The sequence below is a fragment of the Hyperolius riggenbachi genome, chromosome 1 (genome assembly GCF_040937935.1).
Source record: "Hyperolius riggenbachi isolate aHypRig1 chromosome 1, aHypRig1.pri, whole genome shotgun sequence".
Lineage (NCBI taxonomy): Eukaryota > Metazoa > Chordata > Amphibia > Anura > Hyperoliidae > Hyperolius > Hyperolius riggenbachi.
The window spans coordinates 296,407,171-296,428,775 of NC_090646.1; the positions used below are offsets into that span (position 1 = coordinate 296,407,171).

General features: G+C 43.6%; 1 protein-coding gene across 3 annotated transcripts in view; it reads right to left on the minus strand.

The window, feature by feature from the left end:
• Positions 1–21,605, minus strand: part of RFX2 (regulatory factor X2) — a 115,974-nt gene that overhangs the window by 76,542 nt on the left and 17,827 nt on the right. For all 3 annotated transcript variants that reach the window (XM_068233756.1, XM_068233755.1, XM_068233754.1), the window contains exon 2: positions 8,896–9,008. In XM_068233756.1, the coding sequence (XP_068089857.1) occupies positions 8,896–9,000 (105 nt within the window). In that variant the 5' untranslated portion in view covers positions 9,001–9,008. The remainder of the gene's footprint in view (positions 1–8,895; positions 9,009–21,605) is intronic.

Consider the following 21,605-nt stretch of genomic DNA (forward strand, 5'->3'; position numbering starts at 1 on the left):
GCATGCGTGGCCCAGATGTCGAGAGCGTTCTGGGTGCAAAATGCTCCCAGCGACGGGGGACCGACTGGATGACTTACCAGGGCCAGTTGCAGAAGAACGAGTAGGCAGAGGAGGACGGGCATGGGACCCTGGAGGGGTTTGGAGGAAGCCCCAGGCGAACACTGAAAATGCAGTGCAGGAGACTTGGGTGCAGCCGGTGCCACCAAGGAGGTAAAATTGATTATTGAAAAGCATATTCAATGTGCTATTCACTTTAAGTCCCCATCTCAGGTTCATTTTAAAAAAAAGCTTTCACAGACTGAGGGCTTGTCCACACCTAGGGCATTTTCGCCCTTTTCTAAGCACTAGCGATTTTCAAAAAAATCGCCCTAAAAGCGCTTGTGCAATTCCCTATGAGAGAGTGTTCACATCTGAGCGGTTAGTTTCTGAGCCTTTCAGCAAAGCACTGCCTGTACCATTTTTTGAGCTGATTTGCCTCAATGGAATGTATAGGGAAATCACAAAGCGCTTGAAAAAAACGCTTGTATAGCGATTTCCCCAGAGCTTTCATGAATAAATACATTGTATTTATTCATTTCCGGGTACAAGAGTGAAAAAAACGTAATCAGTCCGCAAAGAGCTTACAAAAGCGCTTTATACAAAATCACATTGCACAGGTAAGCAAGCGCCAGGAGGAAAAAAACAAAAAAAAAACCCGAAAATCATTGCCGTCAGCGATTTTGATTTTAGATGTGAACAAAGCCTGAGAGGATCCAAGCAAATCAATAGCTAACCAAATTGCTGCTAGAGTTTTTCTCCCCAGATCTCACCTAGAAAATCATATACTTTATTGCAGAAAAGTCTCTCACTGCAAAGTATGGAGCAGTGGACACATATTTGTTGCAATCTCTCTGTTGCAGTGCCAGTAGCTTCCGCCTAGCTAAACATCAGTCTGGCTCCCATTCACATGTACTAGGATTCAAGTGAATAGGAGTCAAACTGCTTTTACAGGTAAATGAGAGCTACAACACTTCTACTTGACTGCCACATCTTAAATGGACTTCGAGCACCTCTCATCGGCATGCCTTTAATGCTGGGCATACACGGGTCGATCCGGCGGCTGATTAGCTGCCGGATTGACTCGCCGCATCTCGATTCGCCCCTATGATCCGCCCGCGGGTATAGAGCACGGAATCGATCCCCGCGGTGATCGGACACGTCATTTATTATCAATCGAGCCATCAGGCTCGATTGATAAGCCTCCCTCGACGCCGTGTATGCCCAGCATAAGACTCCGACCAGTACTGCAAAGTACTTAAAGATGCATACCATGTAGCTTTCATTTGATGCCTGAATCGCCATTCTACACCAAATAGTTTTTGTTCAATTTTATTTTGGCTATGTTATAACTTCCGGGTCACCCCTGTCTGCTCGGTTAGAGAAGTGCATCACTGAATGAAGCAGGAAGAGGAAGGAACACGCATGGCCATTGCAAGAGGCTCCTCTAGAGGGGTCATAGCACGACTTTGTTGGAAGTTGTCTGTCTTAAAGGCATGCCCATGAGAGGTAATCGGAGTCCCTTTAAAAAGTGTGGATAAAACACATAACATTCAATAAAAAAAAAAAAAAAAAAAAAAAAAAAAAAAAAAGGTTTTCCTACTTTGTACTACCCATAAAGTTACCATATTTGCTTTTGTGCAAAATTAATATTGTCTGTTTACAGATTACAAGTTCCCAAAGTACAGTTTACCTGCTCTGAAAGCTGCCATTGCATTTTATTGCATAGCTGCTGCATTTATATATTAAATTCTATCTAGTTATTTCTCAACTGTCTCTGCTTTTACTCTGTGTGGCAGCCCAGTTCCAGTTCCTGCTAATATCTACATCTCTTTGTGAGCTACAATTAGAAAACAAAAGATAACATATCACATCTTCGGATGCGAACAGAAGCTGCCGACTGGAAAATAAAGTGCTGTATTAACTGTTTCAATGCTGTTCTACTACCATTTTCAATACAAAATGGCTTGATAGCATAGGGGATAGAGTGTAGGCACCTACACTCTATCCCCTATGCTATCAAGGCATTTTGTATTGACCTGAGGAAGCGGGCCATGATCCGTGAAACGCGTTAGATTGCTTTTTGAATAAAAACTTTTTTTTCCAGTTGAACTGGTGTCTATATCTTCTGGAGAGGTAAGCAATTACCTCTCTTTATTATATAATTTTATTTGTATTTAAAAATACCAAAATAGAACATACATTGGGTGCCTCTATCCTACCCACTACCAGTCAGACCTCCTTTGGAGGTAATAGCTTCGCAGTTTTTCTGGAAAGTATATTGTACTACGGGAGAGCGACCATCCAGTATCCAGCAGGACCTGGAGTACCGAGCAGGGACGGTTAATTCCCTGCAGGCCTATACAGTGGTTGCAGGAAATGCAATTCACCTTTGTGAGTATATATTTATAAGAGTTTACCCTCCCTATACCTAGCAATACTGCACCATTGGGCTCCAAGTCTTTCCCCATTTCTCACCTACGTATTCTTGGCCCTCACAAGAATACCTAGCACTTGGTGCTGCTGCTGCGTAGTACAGACCTGATGACGTCGGCCAGGCCCCGTGACCCACGCACAGGAAGCCGACCTGGCGAGGTAAGTTTCTGTAGCGGACACCGGGAGCCACCAGAGCTGTGGTGAGGGCACGGGGCGGCTGCCAGGGGCTGGAAGAAGCCCCAGGTAAGTGGATTTTGTTTTGTTTTTTTATATCTGCCTGGACATTCCCTTTAAAGGGACACTGTAGGGGGGGGGGGGAAATGAGTTGAACTTACCCGGGGCTTCTAACGGTCCCCCGCAGACGTCCTGTGTCCACGCAATCACTCACTGATGCTCCGGCCCCGCCTCCGGTTCACTTCTGGAATTTCAGACTTTTTAAGTCTGAAAACCACTGCGCCTGCCTTGCCATGTACTCAATCCCGTTGATGTCACCAGGAGCGTACTGCGCAGAAACAGACCATACTGGGCCTGCGCAGTATGCTCCTGGTGACATTAGCGGGCTTGAGGACACGGCAACGCAGGCGCAGTGGTTTTCAGACTTTAAAAGTCTGAAATTCCAGAAGTGAACCGGAGGCGGCGCCGGAGCATCGGTGAGTAGCTTCACCGGCACAGGATGCCTGCGGGGGACCATTAGAAGCTCCAGATAACTCATTTTCCCCCAACCCCCCTACAGTATTCCTTTAAGGAAGTCATAAATATATGCACCCATTTTCTTCCACTTGGGGCCACACAGATATATTGACTACCTCAGCAACAGTTAGCACTGAGCACTTTAGAGGAAAACTTAAGCAAACCTAATGTGGCCAGTGTAACTTACCTAGGGCTTCTTCTAGAGCCCTGCAGTCCTTCTGGTCCCTCGCTGACATTCTGTGCCCCTCCATGAATCAGCTGTCCCCTCCGAAAGCTGCTCGTGCCTCCTCGATTGTGCTCCCATAGCCGGAAGCATCCTGTGCTTAGAACGACAGCGATGAACCTGAAGGACTACAGGGGGCTAGAGGAAGCCCCAGGCAAAGTTACACTAAGCACCTAAAGTGAACTTAAAGAGACTCTGTAACAAATTGTTTATCTTTATTTCTTCTATGCTATAAGTTCCTATGCCTTTTCTAATGTGGTCTGGCTTACTGCAGCTTTTCCTAATTGCACAGTAGCTGTGTTATCTCTGTTATATGATCTAATCTTCTCTCTATAGTCGGCACAGTCAGGCTGAGGCAGTCAGACTGGAATGTGCAGGGCTGCTTGTGATTAGCTAGAAGCTGTACACACCCCCTGCAGGCTCTGTGTGACTAACACACTCTGCTTAGCTGAGCCTATTAGAAGCTGGTTAGTTTGTTTGTAAACACTGCCTAAAACTGGCAATTACAAGCCAGGTTTGCAGCAGAGAATGGCAGAAACAGCACAGAGGGGACCAGGAGCACATAATGAATAGAATGGTATGCTTTTTATTGTAAGAATTTCAGAGTACAGATTCTCTTTAAGGCACCCTTTAAAGTAAGCCGGAGACCAATGCAACAAGGATTTATACTTACCAGGGGCTTCCTCCAGGCCACTGTAGTCCATGAGCATCCTTGGTGTCTGTCCGGTCCCATCCATTCTCCCGATGTTAGCCCTGGTAGCTGGGGACTACTGCGCCTGCTTGTGGGGACTCCTGCATGCGCAGTAATCCCCAACTACCGTTGCTGACAGTGGGAGAATGGAGGGGACAGGAAGGACACTGAGGAAGCCATGGACTACAGGGAGCCGACGGAAGCCCCCAGTAAGTACAAATCCTTGTGCTGCATTCGTCTCAGGTTCTAGTGAACCTAAGGTGCCCAGTGTGACTTACCTGGGGCTTCTCACAGCTCCCTGTAGTACCTGAGGTTCCTCGTGGTCAGTCCGGTTTGATCTGTTCAGTAGCTGTGCCTCTCTGAAAGATGGTTGACTAAGCCAGACGTTGGCTACTGCTCCTCCTCAATTGCTCTCCTGTAGTTGGGAAGCTCCGCCTCAATGTGGGTTGGGAGCTCCTCCTCAATTGCTCTCCTGTAGCAATTTTTCAAACTGCCCAAGTGCAGAACGCTTCTGGCCACGGGAGCACAATGGAGGCATGTGTTTAGGGGTTGTGTTTAGAGTGCTAGAATCAATGTGTCTACAACCTCCTAACCTTTAACTATTTTTGGTTGACATACATTTCCTTTTAGCAGCTCTCTTCGTAGCGACTCCTCATATCCTAAGGTGATCAAATCAATTCCATGTTTTAGCCATTTTTGACCCGTTAACTCGAATGAGTTAACAAAACTTCTCAAAAAACCAGTGAAACTCTAGGGGAATGTTAGATTAATTTTAGCCATCAACTGTAGTAGCCACTCTTCTTAACCACTTAAAGTGGAATATAACCCAGTATTTCTTCTTTGCTCTAAAAGATTATTTACAGCATATAATATACTAACACAATTTATTTTTTTAGTAAAAGAGCATTTAAAGCAGGGGTGCCCACACTTTTTTAGCTCGCGAGCTACTTTGCGAACTATCCAGTCACCGTGATCTACTGCACTACAGTGACCGCCATACACCCCCCCCCCCCCCCGCCCCACCGGAAAAACCATCAAAAAACATAGTAATTACTGTATATTAAACATAGTAATTAGGCAGAGTGCCTTATAAAAATTTAAATTTTCAAATGTATATCGGAGTCCCCCTAAATCCACACATTTTATTTAAGAAGAGCCCCCCCTTAATAAAAATAATTGGGCTAGCTACCTCTCAAATCAATCAAATATAAACACATTTCCCCATCCCAGCATAGATGCAATCACTCCCCCCCCCCCCTTTCTCAAGCAGAGCAGAGACCCCCTACAAAGTAATTAGACCCCACACACAGTGCAGCTTTCCCCAAATCCATTGTTTCCACCCATTATAAAAAGAGACACACACACACCTGTGCATCCCCCCTCGTCACCTTCTGTGCGGCTCTCTTCTTGCTGTGTGGCTGCTCTCACACAGCGACTCGTCCCCAGCAGCTCTTCTTCCTCCCTAATCCACATGAAGTAGCCTGGAAGGGGGAAGGATGGCTATCGCCACATGAAGTGCTGGAGGGGGAGACGCTGTCTCTCATTCAGTTGCGTCTCTCAGCCGCGACACTCCCCTTGCCACTCCTTTCCCCTAGCTTGGCCGTGTGCTGCTGCGCATTGGGCAGCAGAGCAGCACAATATAACAGAATGCAGCGGCCGTGATCAAGAGCAGCGAGCCGGCAGTAAAATACGACAGGCCGCTGCCACGCCGCCGCGATCAACCAGACAGTCGTTCCAGATCTACCAGTAGATCGCGATCGATGTATTGGGCACCCCCGATTTAAAAGGTTACATCACAGGACTGACTTTCTCCTGCAGGGGCTGCCGCATCCAAACTGGTGATTAGCTTATCTTCTGTATACATTCTTTACTTGATAAAATTAAGTAAACATTCTCTGGCTGTGCAGAAACTTATGCTAATGAGTCCTGGAGTGAAACACAGGTCAGAAATCACTGATGGCTGAATTTAAAACAGAATTACAACAGTTCTGAATAAAATGCACCAGCAGCTTTCAAAGTAAATAAACTGAACTTTGGGAAGTTATAATTTATAAAGGAATTATACTTGCGCACAAAAGCAAATATGATAATTGTATGGGTTATAAACAGTAGGAAAACACATTTTTGTTGAATATTTTGTCACAGTTTTAAACCGCTTTAAGCACTGCAGTCTTAAAACCCCTTAAGGACCAGACACTTTTTCCCATTCAGACCACTGCAGCTTTAGCGGTTCATTACTCGGTCATACAACCTACTATTATAAATGAATTTTACCTCCTTTTCTTGTCACTAATACAGCTTTCTTTTGGTGCCATTTGATTGCTGCTGTAATTTTTAGTTTTTATTATATTCATCAAAAAAGACGTGAATTTTGTCAAAAAAAAGGATTTTTTTTAACTTTCTGTGCTGACATTTTTCAAATAAAATAAAATTTCTATATACATTTTTGTCTAAATGTATTGTGCTACATGTCTTTGATCAATAGATAGAAACTTATTGGATTTTTTTTTGTTTGGGTAAAAGTTATAGCGTTTACAAACTATGATGCAAAAAGTGAATTTCCCCAGTTTTAAGCATCTCTGACTTTTCTGAGCACCGGTCATGTTTCATGAGGTGCTAGAATTCCAGGATAGTATAAATACCCCCCAAATGACCCCATTCTGGAAAGAAGACATCCCAAAGTATTCACTGAGAGGCATGGTGAGTTCATAGAAGATTTTATTTTTGTCACAAGTTAGCGGAAAATTACACTTTGTGAAAAAAAAAATGAAATCTGCCACGGACTCCCCATGCCCCTCTCTTAAAACTTTGGGGTGTCTACTTTCCAAAATGGGGTCATTTGTGGGTTGTGTTTACTGTCCTGGCATTTTGGGGGGTGCTAAATTGTAAGCATCCCTGTAAAGCCTAAAGGTACTCTTTAGGGCTCCTTAGCGCACCTAGGCTGCAAAAAAAAAAGTGTCACATGGGGTATCACCGTACTTGGGAGAAATAGTACAATTGTTTTTGGGGTGTATTTTTACACATACCCATGCTGGGTGGGATAAATATCTCTAAATGGAAATTTTTAGATTTTTTTTTTTCACACACACACACACACACACACACACACACACACACACACACACACACACACACACACACACACACACACACACACACACACACACACACACACACACACACACACACACACACACACACACACACACACACACACACACACACACCTACCTCCCACCCCATAACACATTATACTACTTCTCCTGAGTACGGAGATACCACTTTTTTTGCAGCCTAGGTGCGGTGAGGGGCCCAAAGTCCTATGAGTACCTTTAGGATTTCACAGGTCATTTTGAGGCATTTGGTTTCCAGACTACTCCTCATGGTTTAGGGCCCCTAAAATGCCAGGGCAGTATATGAACCCCACAAGTGACCCCATTTTAGAAAGATGAAACCCCAAGGTATTCCATTAGGAGTATGGTGAGTGCATAGAAGATTTTATTTTTGTCACAAGTTAGCGGAAATTGATTTTTATTGTTTTTATCACAAAGTGTCATTTTCCACTAACTTGTGACAAAAAAAAAAATTCGATGAACTCACCATACTACTAACAGAATACCTTAGGGTGTCTTCTTTCTAAAATGGGGTCACTTGTGGGGTTCCTATACTGCCCTGGCATTTTAGGGGACCAAAACCGTGAGGAGTAGTCTGGAAACCAAATACCTCAAAATGACTGTTCAGGGGTATAAGCATCTGCATATTTTGATGACAGGTGGTCTATGAGGGGCTGAAATTTTGTGGAACCGGTCATAAGCAGGGTGGCCTGTTAGATGACAGGTTGTATTGGAATTGAAGTGCAGGAAGCGCAGGATGTTTTCAAATCATGACCTGGACATGGCAGCAGAGAACATGGGAATGTGATGTATTGGGTGCGTAGACCAATAAGACCACAATACATTCTTTTTGACTAGACCCATGTTAAGGAGAAGGCCCCAAAAAATGTTAAGTTTGGAAACTTGGAGTGGTTTCCACCGAAGAGGCTGGGCATGGTAGCTTCTCGGATTGGCGGTTACATATTGTGTGGCATAACGGTTGGTCTCAGCCACAATTAAGTCGTAGAGATCCATTGTGCAGAACAGATGAAAAAGTCTAGGGCCAATCCTAGATTATCTGTCTCCACCTGGACTCCAAACTGGGCGGTGAAAGGGGGCAGTAAGGGTGCGGCGGAACCAGGGGATTGCCAATTGGGATTTGCCAGCACCTCTGGGAGACTATGGGTAGTACGGGCCCATTTTTCTGGTGGCTGTGACTCGGGTCTTAATGCACGCGCCACCGAACCAGTTTCTACTACCACGCTGGTGCTCGCCACTTCACCAGGGTCTACGGTAGTACTAGTGGTAGGTCCAGGAGATACTACGCTGCTGGCGCATGACTCACCAAGAAAACTCGGCTCAGCGCTACCACCACTCTGCTGCCCTTGAGTCTGATCCTGCGGTCCAGTGACATGGGGTGCGGTACGCCTGGCTCTAGCCGGGACCTCAACCTCGTCATTGCTATCGGTTAGAGAACCACTGCTGTTCACCTTTTCGTATTGCGCCCCGGATGATTCGTCGAATGAGGCTTCCCAATGGCGCGGGCGGAGCCTAATGCCGGCGTAAGGGTGCAGATCCATGCGCGCGATCCCCGGCTGATCAGGTGCCACCGCTGATCGGCGTTACGCGGTCCTGGGGGTGCCACCTTGCCCCCACCAATAGGTAGAGGGCGGTCGGCAAGTGGTTAAACAGTTTGCCATTTTTCAAATCCTGTGGGAAGAGATTACCTGTTGGGAAGCAGGAACAGGCTGAACTACTGGTGCTTGGGCTGATGCAGAGGTCCGCAGAGCGACTGAGGTTGCAGTGTCTGAACCACTGTCTGAACTTTGCATACTGTAATCTGCATAAAAGATTATAAAAGTACCGGCATTACGACACATTCTTCAAATATTTTAAAATATAAAAAGATAGCATTCTTATATGAAACTGAAGTGGAGAAAAAGTCAGATACTTACCTTAGTAGCTGGGAAAATCTGGATGGTTCAGAGGCTAAAGGTGCCCATACACTCGTCAGATTGGCAGCAGATAGATAAGAAATGCATCTGATGATCTATCTGATGCTTTTTTATTACATTTTTTACCAGGATAGATTTCCAAAAGATTTCAGTTTGAAATCTATTGAAATTCGATCTGATGGCATTTTTTTGCCATCAGATTTCCATTAAGGCCAATGCAAACTGATAAGCAATCTCATCAGATCGACCTAAATTTTCCACCCTGCAAGTTCGATGGAAATCCATCGAAATCGATCGAAATCGGCCGTCGATCGGTCGATTGGCCAACCGATTTGCAATCGATTGATCGATCGATATCGATCGGTCGGCCAGAAAATCGGCTGAGTGTATGGGCTGCTTTACTGGATCCTTGTAGAATCCATTGTTCCAGCATAAGGTCAATTCAATTCAACTCTTCAATTGATTCACTATCTTTTTTTGCTATTTAAAGGCCTTTGGTGAGCACGTTAGAACATTGTTCCAAAGGGTTCAATCAATTCACTTTCAACATTGAGCAGTTAGTCAATGGAAAGTGCAACTGGATATGTTGGAAAATTTCTGTGCCAGTGGCAGGGATGTAACTACAAATCACTGGTCCCCCCTGCAAAACTTTGGATGGGGCCCCCTCCTTTCCCCCGCTTTCTGCACAGGTAAACTGAGAACCAATGTTGTTCAATTGGATAGTGCACACGTAAGTGTTTTTCTCATGCAGACAGAAACAGACAGCAGTGTTCTCCCCAGAATTTTTATCCAGCTGGGTGGCATGTAAAAGTAGCCGAGTGGCATGAAAAAAATAGCTGGGTGTAGCAAGATTAGAGAATGCAGAGCTGGTGCTTCTCTGCTTACAGCATAGGAGGAGGTGAGCCGATGACAGCCGGGTGCTCACCAAAACTAGCTGGGTGGAGCATCCGGCTAAAAGAGCATAGGGAGAACACAGAGACAGCAATGAAGCACTGCACATATTTCCTCTATTAATTACATTAGCTTCTGTGATAAAATGTGCAGGTTTTCACACATACAGACACACATGGTGTGCAGAAAACGCATACAGAAAACAGACAGATAAGTGTGCTTCCAGAAGCAGCTTACTACACTCAATCCGTCCATCTCTGATGTAGCAGAACTGGCTCTGCAGACTTCTTCAGCATCACTATAGTACAGAGCACTTGGGAAGGGGTAGAGAGGTTGGGGGCTGGGCGATGTACACAAGAGCCCGCTGCACACTGAATAGGGACGGTCTACAAAACTTTCATTATCAGTGGCAGAGCAGATGCAGTCATTAGAACAATTGTGCAGAAAGCAGAAAATGTTTCTCTCTCTGTCCTCGGATGTCAGTCTCTCAGAACAGGGAAAAGAAACTCCTCCCCCCAAAAGGGCCCCCTGCAGCCTCTGGGCCCCCATGGCCAGTGGTAGAGGACGGACAACCACATAGCACTGCCGTGAGCAGTAAAACAATCTCTGTTGGTGTAAGAATCAATCAACTTGCCATATCTGTCCAATTACAGACCTCCCCCCCCCCCATGGACTCACATATGCAGTCTTTAGTCCCCTGCATAGGTAGCCACAGGTGCCTTCTTGTATAGGTGGCCAGGCACAAGTGCTCCCAGTATAGGTGGCAAGGCAGAGGTGCCCGTTGTATATAGGCAGCCAGGCATAGGTGCCCAGAGTGTAGGTGATGGAGGGGGGAGCCGCAGCCACAATGGGACTCAGCTATGTGGAGGGGGGCCCCCGACTTCTCCTTCCCACCCTCTTTGGGCCCCCCACCGTGCTCCCCTCTCCACTGCAGAGGAAGCGCAGCGGGAAGCCAGGTAGAAAGAACTCGCCTCCTTCCGGGCTCTATGAGACGATCACTTGCCATCGGACTCCTCTGTCTGCGTCCGCTTACTCTCATTACTTCCTGCTAATCAGTCTTAGTCTCAGTGTGGCCATAGCTCCCCCCCCCATAACTGTGCCCCCCACCACCACAGGTGGACATCTGCCTTGCCTGACCCTAGAAGCAGGGCTGCTGTGTCCGACCCGTGTATGCCAAGTTTTAGCCTCATTGTATGGCAATAAGGTTTAGTAAAAACACAAGAAATATTTGACTTTTTGTGGTGGCAAAATGTCTGTGCCTTGAGGACATCCATTTCAGTGAGCAACTCCGATTTCACTAACAATATTAGATTTCCTATTACTAAAGCTAGCCATTCACTCCTCGATGTGGCCAAAAGACAGATCCCTCTCAGACCAGAATCTGATTAGAGATGGATGTTCGATGCAGTGCCACACCATAGGCAGTAGATCCTGACTTGCCGCTGATCAATATCTTGTGTCTGGTATGATCGACCAATTTGACTGATCAAGGCCAAAAATTATCTAATGATCGATTGGTCTGGCATGTTGGGGCATTGATTTCTAGCAGAGTTGATCAAATTCTCAAATCTGCTGGAAATCGTCAGGAAAAGGAGAAATGCACCCTGTATCTACAGTTTAGCCTGTCTAATTCCTTCTCTTCTGTGCACTGTAATTTGATGTGACAGCTCAGGAATCTTCTCTGCCACGGCAGAGCAGCTAATTGGTAAACACAGGATGTTAATCGGTCTGCTTCCACAAAAGCAGGAAGTAGATATGCTGCAGATTTATTGCAGTTTATCTTAGCTGTAACAAAGAAATGTTTTTCTTTAAAAGTTATTGTGCTGCTGAGTATATTTTAGAGCAGAGAGGAAGTTCTGAGTGCAGGTCCGCTTCAGTCAATCACAATGGAAAGGTAGAGGGGGAAGAATCAAAGGCACGGTTTCTTTATACAGCACTAAACTGTACAAAGCTAACTGATGCAATTCATTTTTTAAAAGTATTTCTGCCAAAACTCAAGTGGTGAAAAATGGTAAAAGTATTGCGAGTTCAGAATTCATTTGTGATCAGTAAGTAATTGCCTATCAGCCAGGTTAAGCCTTTATACTGCGAATGGCTGATAATTGTCTCTTAGTAATGCTAGATCCACACGGTGCATTCGCGCACTCGATTTCCCGCTTGATTCCCGTCGATACGTTTATTTCCAACATGTCCGATTTGGATTTCGATGGATCGTTAGGTCGATTTGGCATACTTTGCATGCGAATCGACCTAACGATCCATCGAAATCCAAATCGGACATGTTGGAAATAAACAAATAGACGGGAATCTAGTGGGAAATCGAGTGCGCGAACGCACCGTGTGGATCCAGCATTTGACTCACAATCTAATAGCTTATTACACACCCAAACTCTAAACAGCCCTATACACAATGTTTTACAGTAGTGTCTAGTTTTACAAAATCTATTTAGTAAAAGGATAAATTGAATGCATATCTTTTGAACAAATACTTTAGGTACTCCATACAACACAGAGATGCTAGTATTGAGCAAGATTGTACAATCAGGATTGTATGGTTAGTGGGCAAGATGCAATAGTTAAACTGCTTCTTATGCTGGGAATACAACATGAGATTTTAGGCAGATAGATAGTTTGATAGATCATTTCCGACAGGTCCGATCTTATTTTCGATCGTTTTTCTGATCAATTTCTTATAGAAGTGAATGGAAATCGATTAGAAAAACAATCAGAAAATCGATCGGACAGTAAATCTGCTGAAAAATCTCAACGTGTATACCCAGCATTACACTAAGAGAAGGGTCTCAGATTAAAATCTATCAGCAGCAGACACTACTCCTACAGCAAACAGTCTTAAAAAAAAAAACACACACACACCAAACAGAATTTACCACAAAAATAAAAATGAATTTACCGCTAAAGTCGAACTGAATGATCTTTGGACTAAGGGCCTTGTGATTTATTTCATGGTTGTCACTATTTAATATGCACAGTGGAAAAATATCCAGTTTAAAATAATGCAGTTGATTTCTTAACTCAATAAGTGATCCTCACAGCTAACTGCATTGGAAGGCTTTTGCAGTTCACAAAAATCCATGTATTTCAAGTCTGTGCAGTTGCTGCTGAGCACTGAATAAAACAGTCTGTATAAATAGAGACAGAGGCTGAGTTTACAGCTAAGTGCTGGAGAGTGAAGTCAGACTATGTTTAATCAGAAGACAAACAGATGCAGATGCTCCGTGTATAAAGCACAGCCTACCATGCTTGGCCATGTTTACTCTCTTCTAGATTGTTGCTCTGCAAACAACGGTTACTAGGAGCAACTGCAGTTCACTCCCGTCTCCACAAGCTTGTTGCCGAGCAACACAGAGATTACTTCCCAAACTAAACAATACACCACTCCCCTCCCCCTTACAGTATGCAGCTCTGCGCTCTACCATTAACCAGGCAATGTGTCATCTATTATACCAGACCGAGGGAAGTGGGGGGTGGAGGTCAGATACTGTTTATTCCGGCTTTCTGCTAAGATGAGCCACTAGCGAGTGTTCCTCATTTTAAAGTAATGAACAAAATGCATCTCAGACTTTACACCACAACAGCCAATCCTAATATTATATACTGAACTGCAGGTTTTTAGTATAAAGGTAGAATTGCTGTTAAAAAGATGAATCACTATGCAGAGGGTGTATTTCAGACTGTAGTCTGCATAACTTAATTTCTTGCAGGGGAGAACAATTCTTCCAGTATCTATGGTAAACATTACAACTGTGAGACCAAGAACCTTCTAGTTTAGTTTCCTGTACTTTGCAGTACATAATTAAACAAATCACACTTACACTTTTAACCTGGACCCACAAAGGTTTTAATAAAACTAAATGATAATTTGGAGTCCTCTCTAGGGGTTGCCGCTAAAGCTCATAATCAGGCGCTGAGTAGCATTAAGGAATTCTAAAAATGTGTTCTCATAGGAGTGGAGAGGAAAATAGGGGAACAAAAATCCTTCTAGCCAGTGGCAAGTCCAAACATGTTAGTTAGTAAGGATTATTTTTAACTCTTTCATCACTAAAAATATAACATGAAAGAATGTTTAGGCTTCAATCTGTACATTTTTCCACAATTTAGATGAGCTTTAGCGACAAAAGTACAAATCCAGGAACACATATTTTCGATAGAGAGGCTAGAGTAGTTTTCATTTTGGTCTTGAAAAGAGTAAACCTCTCCAAAGCAGTAAAGAGACAGTGAAGAATAAAAATGTTTTCACAGAACAAGGAAGAAGTTAGAAATCTGTCACTGCTAAACTAGATTTCCATTTATATTAGAAAGGAGCGCTACACAACCAGATAACCATCAATGGCCCATATGCAATTAACTTTTTCTCCCGAGTTTTCTCCTAGGTGATTTTTAAAAACTTGTCAAAAAAGCAAGAAGATACTTAAAATTATCTTGCTAGTCCTATTTCACTTACTTTTTGGTACTTTTGGTAAAAAAAAAAAAAAAAAAAAAAAAAGTGCTGGAAAGTGATTTTAAATCAAAGATGAAAAATGATCTAGGAGAAAAATAAATGAATTGCACATGGGCCAATAAGTCCATCAGTAGATCTCAGTTTCCTCAAATGACAGCTGTAATTTCCTTAATCAAGTACACAGATGACCGCCACCAACACCTGATGTGTACAGGACAGCGGTCATCTGAAAAAAGACTTTCTATTGATGGACTTATTGATGAATATTTGGCTGTGTCGCGCTCCCTTCTAGCATACACAATTTTACTCTTCCAATATGTAGATGTGCTAGATTTCCAGTTCCTGGGTTCACATTACAATTATAAATGACCCAGGTATCGGAGTCATGGTAAAATTTTCCCAGTGGCATCACAGACAGGAATGAAAACCTTAATCTAGTTGGTAAATAACACTTGGCTAAAGCAGCCATTCAGGACCACCTCAGTAAAAAAATCTTGCGTGTGTATGCATGTCTTCTGACGTTGCAAAAAGATCTGGCATGTTGGATCTATAGCGACAATGGCCAACCGATGCCTGAGCCCATTGTTCCCTTCCTTACTGCCTACCAGAAGCCTTCATGTTCTTCTTTCTGCCCCCTCCAAACTCCGTTAAGTCTGTACAGCACTCTACCAGGCTGGTGACAGTAATCTTGTCTCCCCATTCTTTCCAAAACATGTTAATCTTGGTATTCGTTAGGCTACTTTCTAATATACCTGAGGGCAATTTACTAAACCTATATTAAATACAGCTTGCAATATTTGAAAAGTCCACAGGTGCAAACATTCCACATATCATGGATTTACTATTCATTTAAAACCAACTGGTGCAGGCTGATATGCCTGGGTAACAGCTGCAGTGGTTGCCAGCAAATAGCAGTTGACACTGCTTTAGAGGCAAGAGAAAATACTCATCTACCTTTACCTCACCAAGAGTGCTGAAAGGAAGATCGGCAAGTAACTTTTTCACTTTGTGGGAGGAGGTGGGTGGAGGAGGGAACTGTGCTAAGGAAAAAAGCAGACACTTGGACCAGTGGGTGTATGTTTTTTCTTCTCCTGCTTTTAACATCTGAACTTCCATCTAATTCTACCAGGTCTTTTTTTTGTTGTACTTTTTTCACCTCAGATACTGTATCTAACATTTAAATTTCCCCTATTCCTAAAGGACAAAAGGAGAGTGCGCTCCACTGTGATATCTCTGCAATGGCCCCCAGGACAGCACTATTAGATTGAGGGAGACCTGGGTAGGTGGATTCCATCAGCCAATGCACCACCGTGCCCACCCTTGCTCTCAAACGAGATATTTCCCTGTGGAACAATCGATTTTGGGACAAAATCAATTGCAATTACAATAGACCAATCAATCTCTGGATGGTTCAACCACTGCGATCGAATCTCCCCAGAAATAGATTTGTATATGTGCACCTTTACAGTAGGTAGTGTAGTGTTTGAATCACACATGTGGCTAGTCCAGTCAAAATTCAGTCAGTGGCTGGATAGTGTACTGGTTAAGGGCTCTTCCTTTGACATGGAAGACCAGGGTTTGAATCCTGGCTAGGATTAGTACCTAATCCAAATCTGTAAGAAGTCCTTGGGCAAGACTTCATAAACTGCAAGGTGGCCCCTTGAGTGCTCTTGAGTCCAACAGGAGAACTGCACTATACAAATGTTAGGATTATTATATTATAGAAACACCTGATCTACATGCTAGTTCATGGTCTATTGCTAAAAGGATTAGAGTCAGAGAATCAGGTCACATACACACATCAGACCATAGTCTTTTGAAAATGAAAGATCACAGACCAATTTTACCCCCTTCCATGTAGTATGAGAGCCATACCTTCACAGTCTTTTCTATGGAGCTGAACTCCCCATCAGACAGAAATCTTTGCAAGATGCTGCACACACAGATGCTGTACACACACAAAAGATCAGTATCTGCAAAAGATCTGTTCCTGCCAAAGATCCGTTCCTGCAAAATGCATTCATAGTCTATGACATCTGCAGATCATCATACACACCTTGTTTAACTGACATTCATCGGCAGATCAGACAATCATCTGCAGATCTGAAAATCCATCCTGGTGGATCTGATCTGCAGATGAATGTCTGTTAAACAAGGTGTGTATGATGATCTGCAGATATCATAGACTATGAATGCATTTTGCAGGAACGGATCTTTGACAGTTACAGATCTTTTGCAGATACTGATCTTTTGTGTGTGTACAGCATCTTTGTGTGCAGCATCTTGCAAAGATTTTATCTGATGGGGAGTTCAGCTCCATAGAATAGACTGTGTAGAGTATGGCTCTCATACTACATGGAAGGGGGTAAAATTGGTCCCTTTCAGTTTAAGAGTGTTTTAAGAGAAGTAGTCCCTGTAGCCTCCTAATTTGCACACTATTTTGGCAGTTGGACTGAGCAACTTTTGTTCAACTTTTGCTTTTGAAAATAAAGAGAACCCTACTAAACTCCCCCATGAGGACATAGACTAGTCCAAAACTGAATCGGTCACATTTTTTTGTTCGGTATTGTAAGTGACCACGATAAAGGAAAAAGGTAAGTTATAGCGCAGTTCACTTTTCCCCCCCTAAATCTTATATGTACATATATTTTTAATTGAGATTTTTTTTTGTTATCATTGTCCTTTAAAAGCGGTACATTTAATATGCATTTGCATTTTTTATTATATCAGAAGCTGAAATAGTTACAACTGGGTGATACCTGAATGAATATAAGAATAATAATAAAATACATATATACACCCACACATATATACATATACACACACACACATACATAGGTACACATACATATACACACACCAGGGCTGTGGAGTCGGAGTCGAGGCAATTTTGGGCACCCGGAGTCGGAGTTGGAGTCGTGGTTTCATAAACTGAGGAGTCAGAGTCGGGAGTCGGAGTCGGGTGATTTTTGTACAAAATCCAAATCCCTGTTAAATATTAGACTAAGGAGTCGGAGTAGAGGAGTCAGAGCCATTTTGGTTACCTGGAGTCGGAGTTTAATAAACTGAGGAGTCGGAAGATTTTTGTACCGACTCCACAGCCCTGACACACACACACACACACACACACACACACACCTCTCTATCTGGAAATATGGGTTCTGTTACAATAAAGGTTTGATGTATGTATGAACAGCACGTCATGTGGCTTGGGAAAAGCACCTTGCCATACAGTCCCCATTATAATATCCGGTGATGAATAAAACTAGATTACCTAATCTAAACACTAAGCATATGTTCATATAGTTTGTGTACTTGCTTCACAAGCCTTTGGAAAGATAATCTGCAAAAAAACAACTAATGTCTAATGTGAAAGTATACATATAATCAGAAGGCCAATTATTAAAAACAAACATCAGTTTCACTTCAAACATTTTAATAAACTGCATCACTAGGAGCTGGCATGGCAAATCATCTTCAAGTTGATCCACAGCACTTTTGTAAACTAATCCCTGATCTTGCTGTCATTTACATCTTTAGGCCTTGCTAGTTTTAGTCACTGGAAAAAGCAGGCCATCACTGCAATCAAAAGGCCTGACCTGCTTAAAGGGATACTGTAGGGGGGTCGGGGGAAAATGAGCTGAACTTACCCGGGGCTTCTAATGGTCCCCCGCAGACATCCTGTGTTGACGCAGCCACTCACCGATGCTCCGGCCCCGCCTCCAGTTCACTTCTGGAATTTCTGACTTTAAAGTCAGAAAACCACTGCGCCTGCACGCCCGTGTCCTCGCTCCCGCTGATGTCACCAGGAGTGTACTGCGCAGACACAGACCATACTGGGCCTGCGCTGTGCGCTCTTGATGACATCAGCGGGATCGAGGACACAGCAACGCAGGCACAGTGGTTTTCAGACTTTAAAGTCTGAAATTCCAGAAGTGAACCGGAGGCGGGGCCGGAGCATCGGTGAGTGGCTGCGCCAACACAGGATGTCTGCGGGGGACTGTTAGAAGCCCCGGGTAAGTTCAACTCATTTTCCCCTGACCCCCCTACAGTATCCCTTTAATTAAGCTTTCTGAAAGTTGCATTGTATGGCTCTGTAAAGTGAATAGGCCAGCGACACAATCATAAGTGTAGGGAAGCAGCCCCTTCAACTGTAGGGAGACCAAGACTGTAAAGCACCCAAACTACTTGCCCCCTCTCCAACACAGGAATCCACCTCATCCCATAGATTAGGTGTTGTGGCCTCAATTGTTAAGGGTGTGGGGATCATGATGGCCATACTTGTTAAACCCCTGTCAAATAAATCACAGGGTGATGTGGAAATGGGTCAAGGGAGGCATCATGATTAGCAGTTGTCCCTCTGGCTATAGGTGTGCTATAAACCAGAAACCCTGGATGTATGACTGCCTTTTTGGGGACATCAAGGAATGATTTGCATATTCCCACCCTAAGATGAAGTGCTGCATTAATGGGAGCAACATTTTAAGGGGCTTAAATTGTAATCAGCATGACCCATCGAGAAAAGAATGGCATACTAGCAGCATTTTTTTTGTTTATAAAAAGGAATTAAAGTGGTCACCTCCATTTCCCTCTCCCTTCAGGTATCCTTGAGGATGGCAGAAACATGTAAACATGCTAGAATAGTATATGAACGAATAACTTGGCCTGGTCAAAGGAGTCTGTCTCTATGGTGGGTGGGAACCTCTGCAGTGGAGGAACAAAATAGTGCTCACCAGAAACTCCACCTGTTTCTCAACATTTTATTGGTATGTACCCCTTTTAAAACCCTGTACTCACCAAGTACCCCCTAGCATGGTAAACATTATCACACGTACCCCTTGACAAATATATAATTAATCGTAGTACATTATAATTGGTTCTAAACCATTTCCAAGCATTTACTATTGCTTTTAATTAGCTAAAATACTAATTTGGTGCTGTTTAAATAAGATTTATCATTTTCTAAAACTCTAAATTTTTTATTTTTGGTTAAGTATAATCAAGCCCGAGTACCCCCTAGAACCCTCAGAAGTACCCCCTGGGGTACGCGTACCACACGTTGAGAACCTATGGACTAGAGCATCCATTTTATCAAGCAAAAAACAAGAGGATTACAGAGCCATGGTACAGACAGATGACCGATATCTGATCCAACTGCAATAACAGTTTGCCTCTATATACAAACTCCCATAATACAAACACTTGATTCAGCATTTAAAATGTTATAAGAAATTAGAGAAATATTAAATCCAATTAAAAACCAGTAATTAACTGTGCAAAGCACATGTCTCACTCAACAATAAACTTGCAAGTTTGTAAGAACACTATTTTGTAAAAACAAACTTTCCACTTACAGCATTAGAGTAAAACAGCAGCGTTCTTTGGGCTTGTAATGAATTGCCACCACTGCACGTTCGGTTTATGCTGAGATTTGAGTGGTGGACAGAGAAGCTGACATTTCCAAACAAATCTGATGCGAAAAGAATAGCTTCCAAAGCACATTATGCTGGGAATACACGGATCGACCCCCGCCGCGTCCAGATTGATTCCCGCTCGTCCCCGCGGGCGCTTGCTTATCTTCCGCTCAATTCCCTGCCCGCGGGGATCGAGTGGGCAAGGATCGAGCGGGGTCATCGGACCTGTCGTAAATTATCAATCGAGCCATCAGCAGCTCGATTGATAAGGGGAAAACGTGTAGTGTATCCCCAGCATTATACTTCAATCACACGTGGTCCACTGAAGTGGATTTTATTTATTTATTGTATTTATAAAGCACCATGCACCAACATATTACGCAGCACTGAAATGTGATGAGTGTGATCCCATTGTGTGGCATTGAGGTGGTCGCGCATGATAACTTCCATCTGAAATCCAAATAGTGCTGCGGTTTTACATGTACAGTAGATTCTCACACATACTTTTAGTACAGTGACAAGATGTCCTGTAAGCACAGCAGTTATTGCATGTCCAGCGACTTTGTAGGACGAGTTCCCCGCACTTTGATCGGCCCAATAGGCTGCCTGTCACTTGACAGGCAGCCTATTGGACCAAAGTGCAGGGATCTCTTGCTACAAAGTGAATCAACCCCCAAGTACGCTAGCTAATTGTACAAGCTGTAAGGGCTGGTGCACACCAAAAACCGCAAGCAGATCCGCAAAATGCTAGCAGATTTTTAAACGCTTCTTTTTATTTTTATGAGGCGTTTTGCTAGCGTTTTGCGGATTGCTGCTGCGGTTTTCAGTATAGTAGATTTCATATATTGTTACAGTAAAGCTGTTACTGAACAGCTTCTGTAACAAAAACGCCTGCAAAACCGCTCTGAAGTGCCGTTTTTCAGAGCGGTTTGCGTTTTTCCTATACTTAACATTGAGGCAGAAACGCATCCGAAATCCAAAAAATGCCTCACCCAGGCATTTTTCGTTTCTGCAAAACGCCTGCCGCTCTGGTGTGCACCACCCCATTGAGATACATTGACCAAGCAGATCCGCAGCCGCAAGCGGATCTGAAAACGCGGAAAAAGCCGCTCGGTGTGCACCAGCCCTTAGTCTGTATTTCTCCTGTCTGGCCCTTTAGGGAAATTGCTGAAACCAAAGAGAAGCTGAAGTCTGACACTTCCGCTGCCTGGAGGATCAACTGTATACACATCACCATAGCAACAGGGATGTCAACCCTCTGCTGTGCATGCACACTGTGCCAGTTTGATACTTATTGTATGGCTCTCACGGAATTATATTTTAAAATATGTGGAGTTTATGGCTCTCCCAGCCAAAAAGTTTCCTGACCCCTGCTCTACACAGTCTATTCTATTGAGCTGAACTCCCCATCAGATAGAAATCTTTGCAAGATGCTGTACACATGCAAAAGATCAGTATCTGCAAAAGATCTGTTCCTGCAAAAGATTCATTCCTGCAAAATGCATTCATAGTCTATTATATCTGCAGATCCTCATACACACCTTGTTTAACAGACATTCATCTGCAGATCAGACAATCATCTGCAGATCCAAAGATTCATCCTGGTGGATCTGATCTGCAGAGGATTGTCCATTAAACAAGGTATGTATGAGATCTGCAGATATCAGACTATGAATGCATTTTTCAGGAACGGATCTTTTGCAGGAGCTGATCTGTTG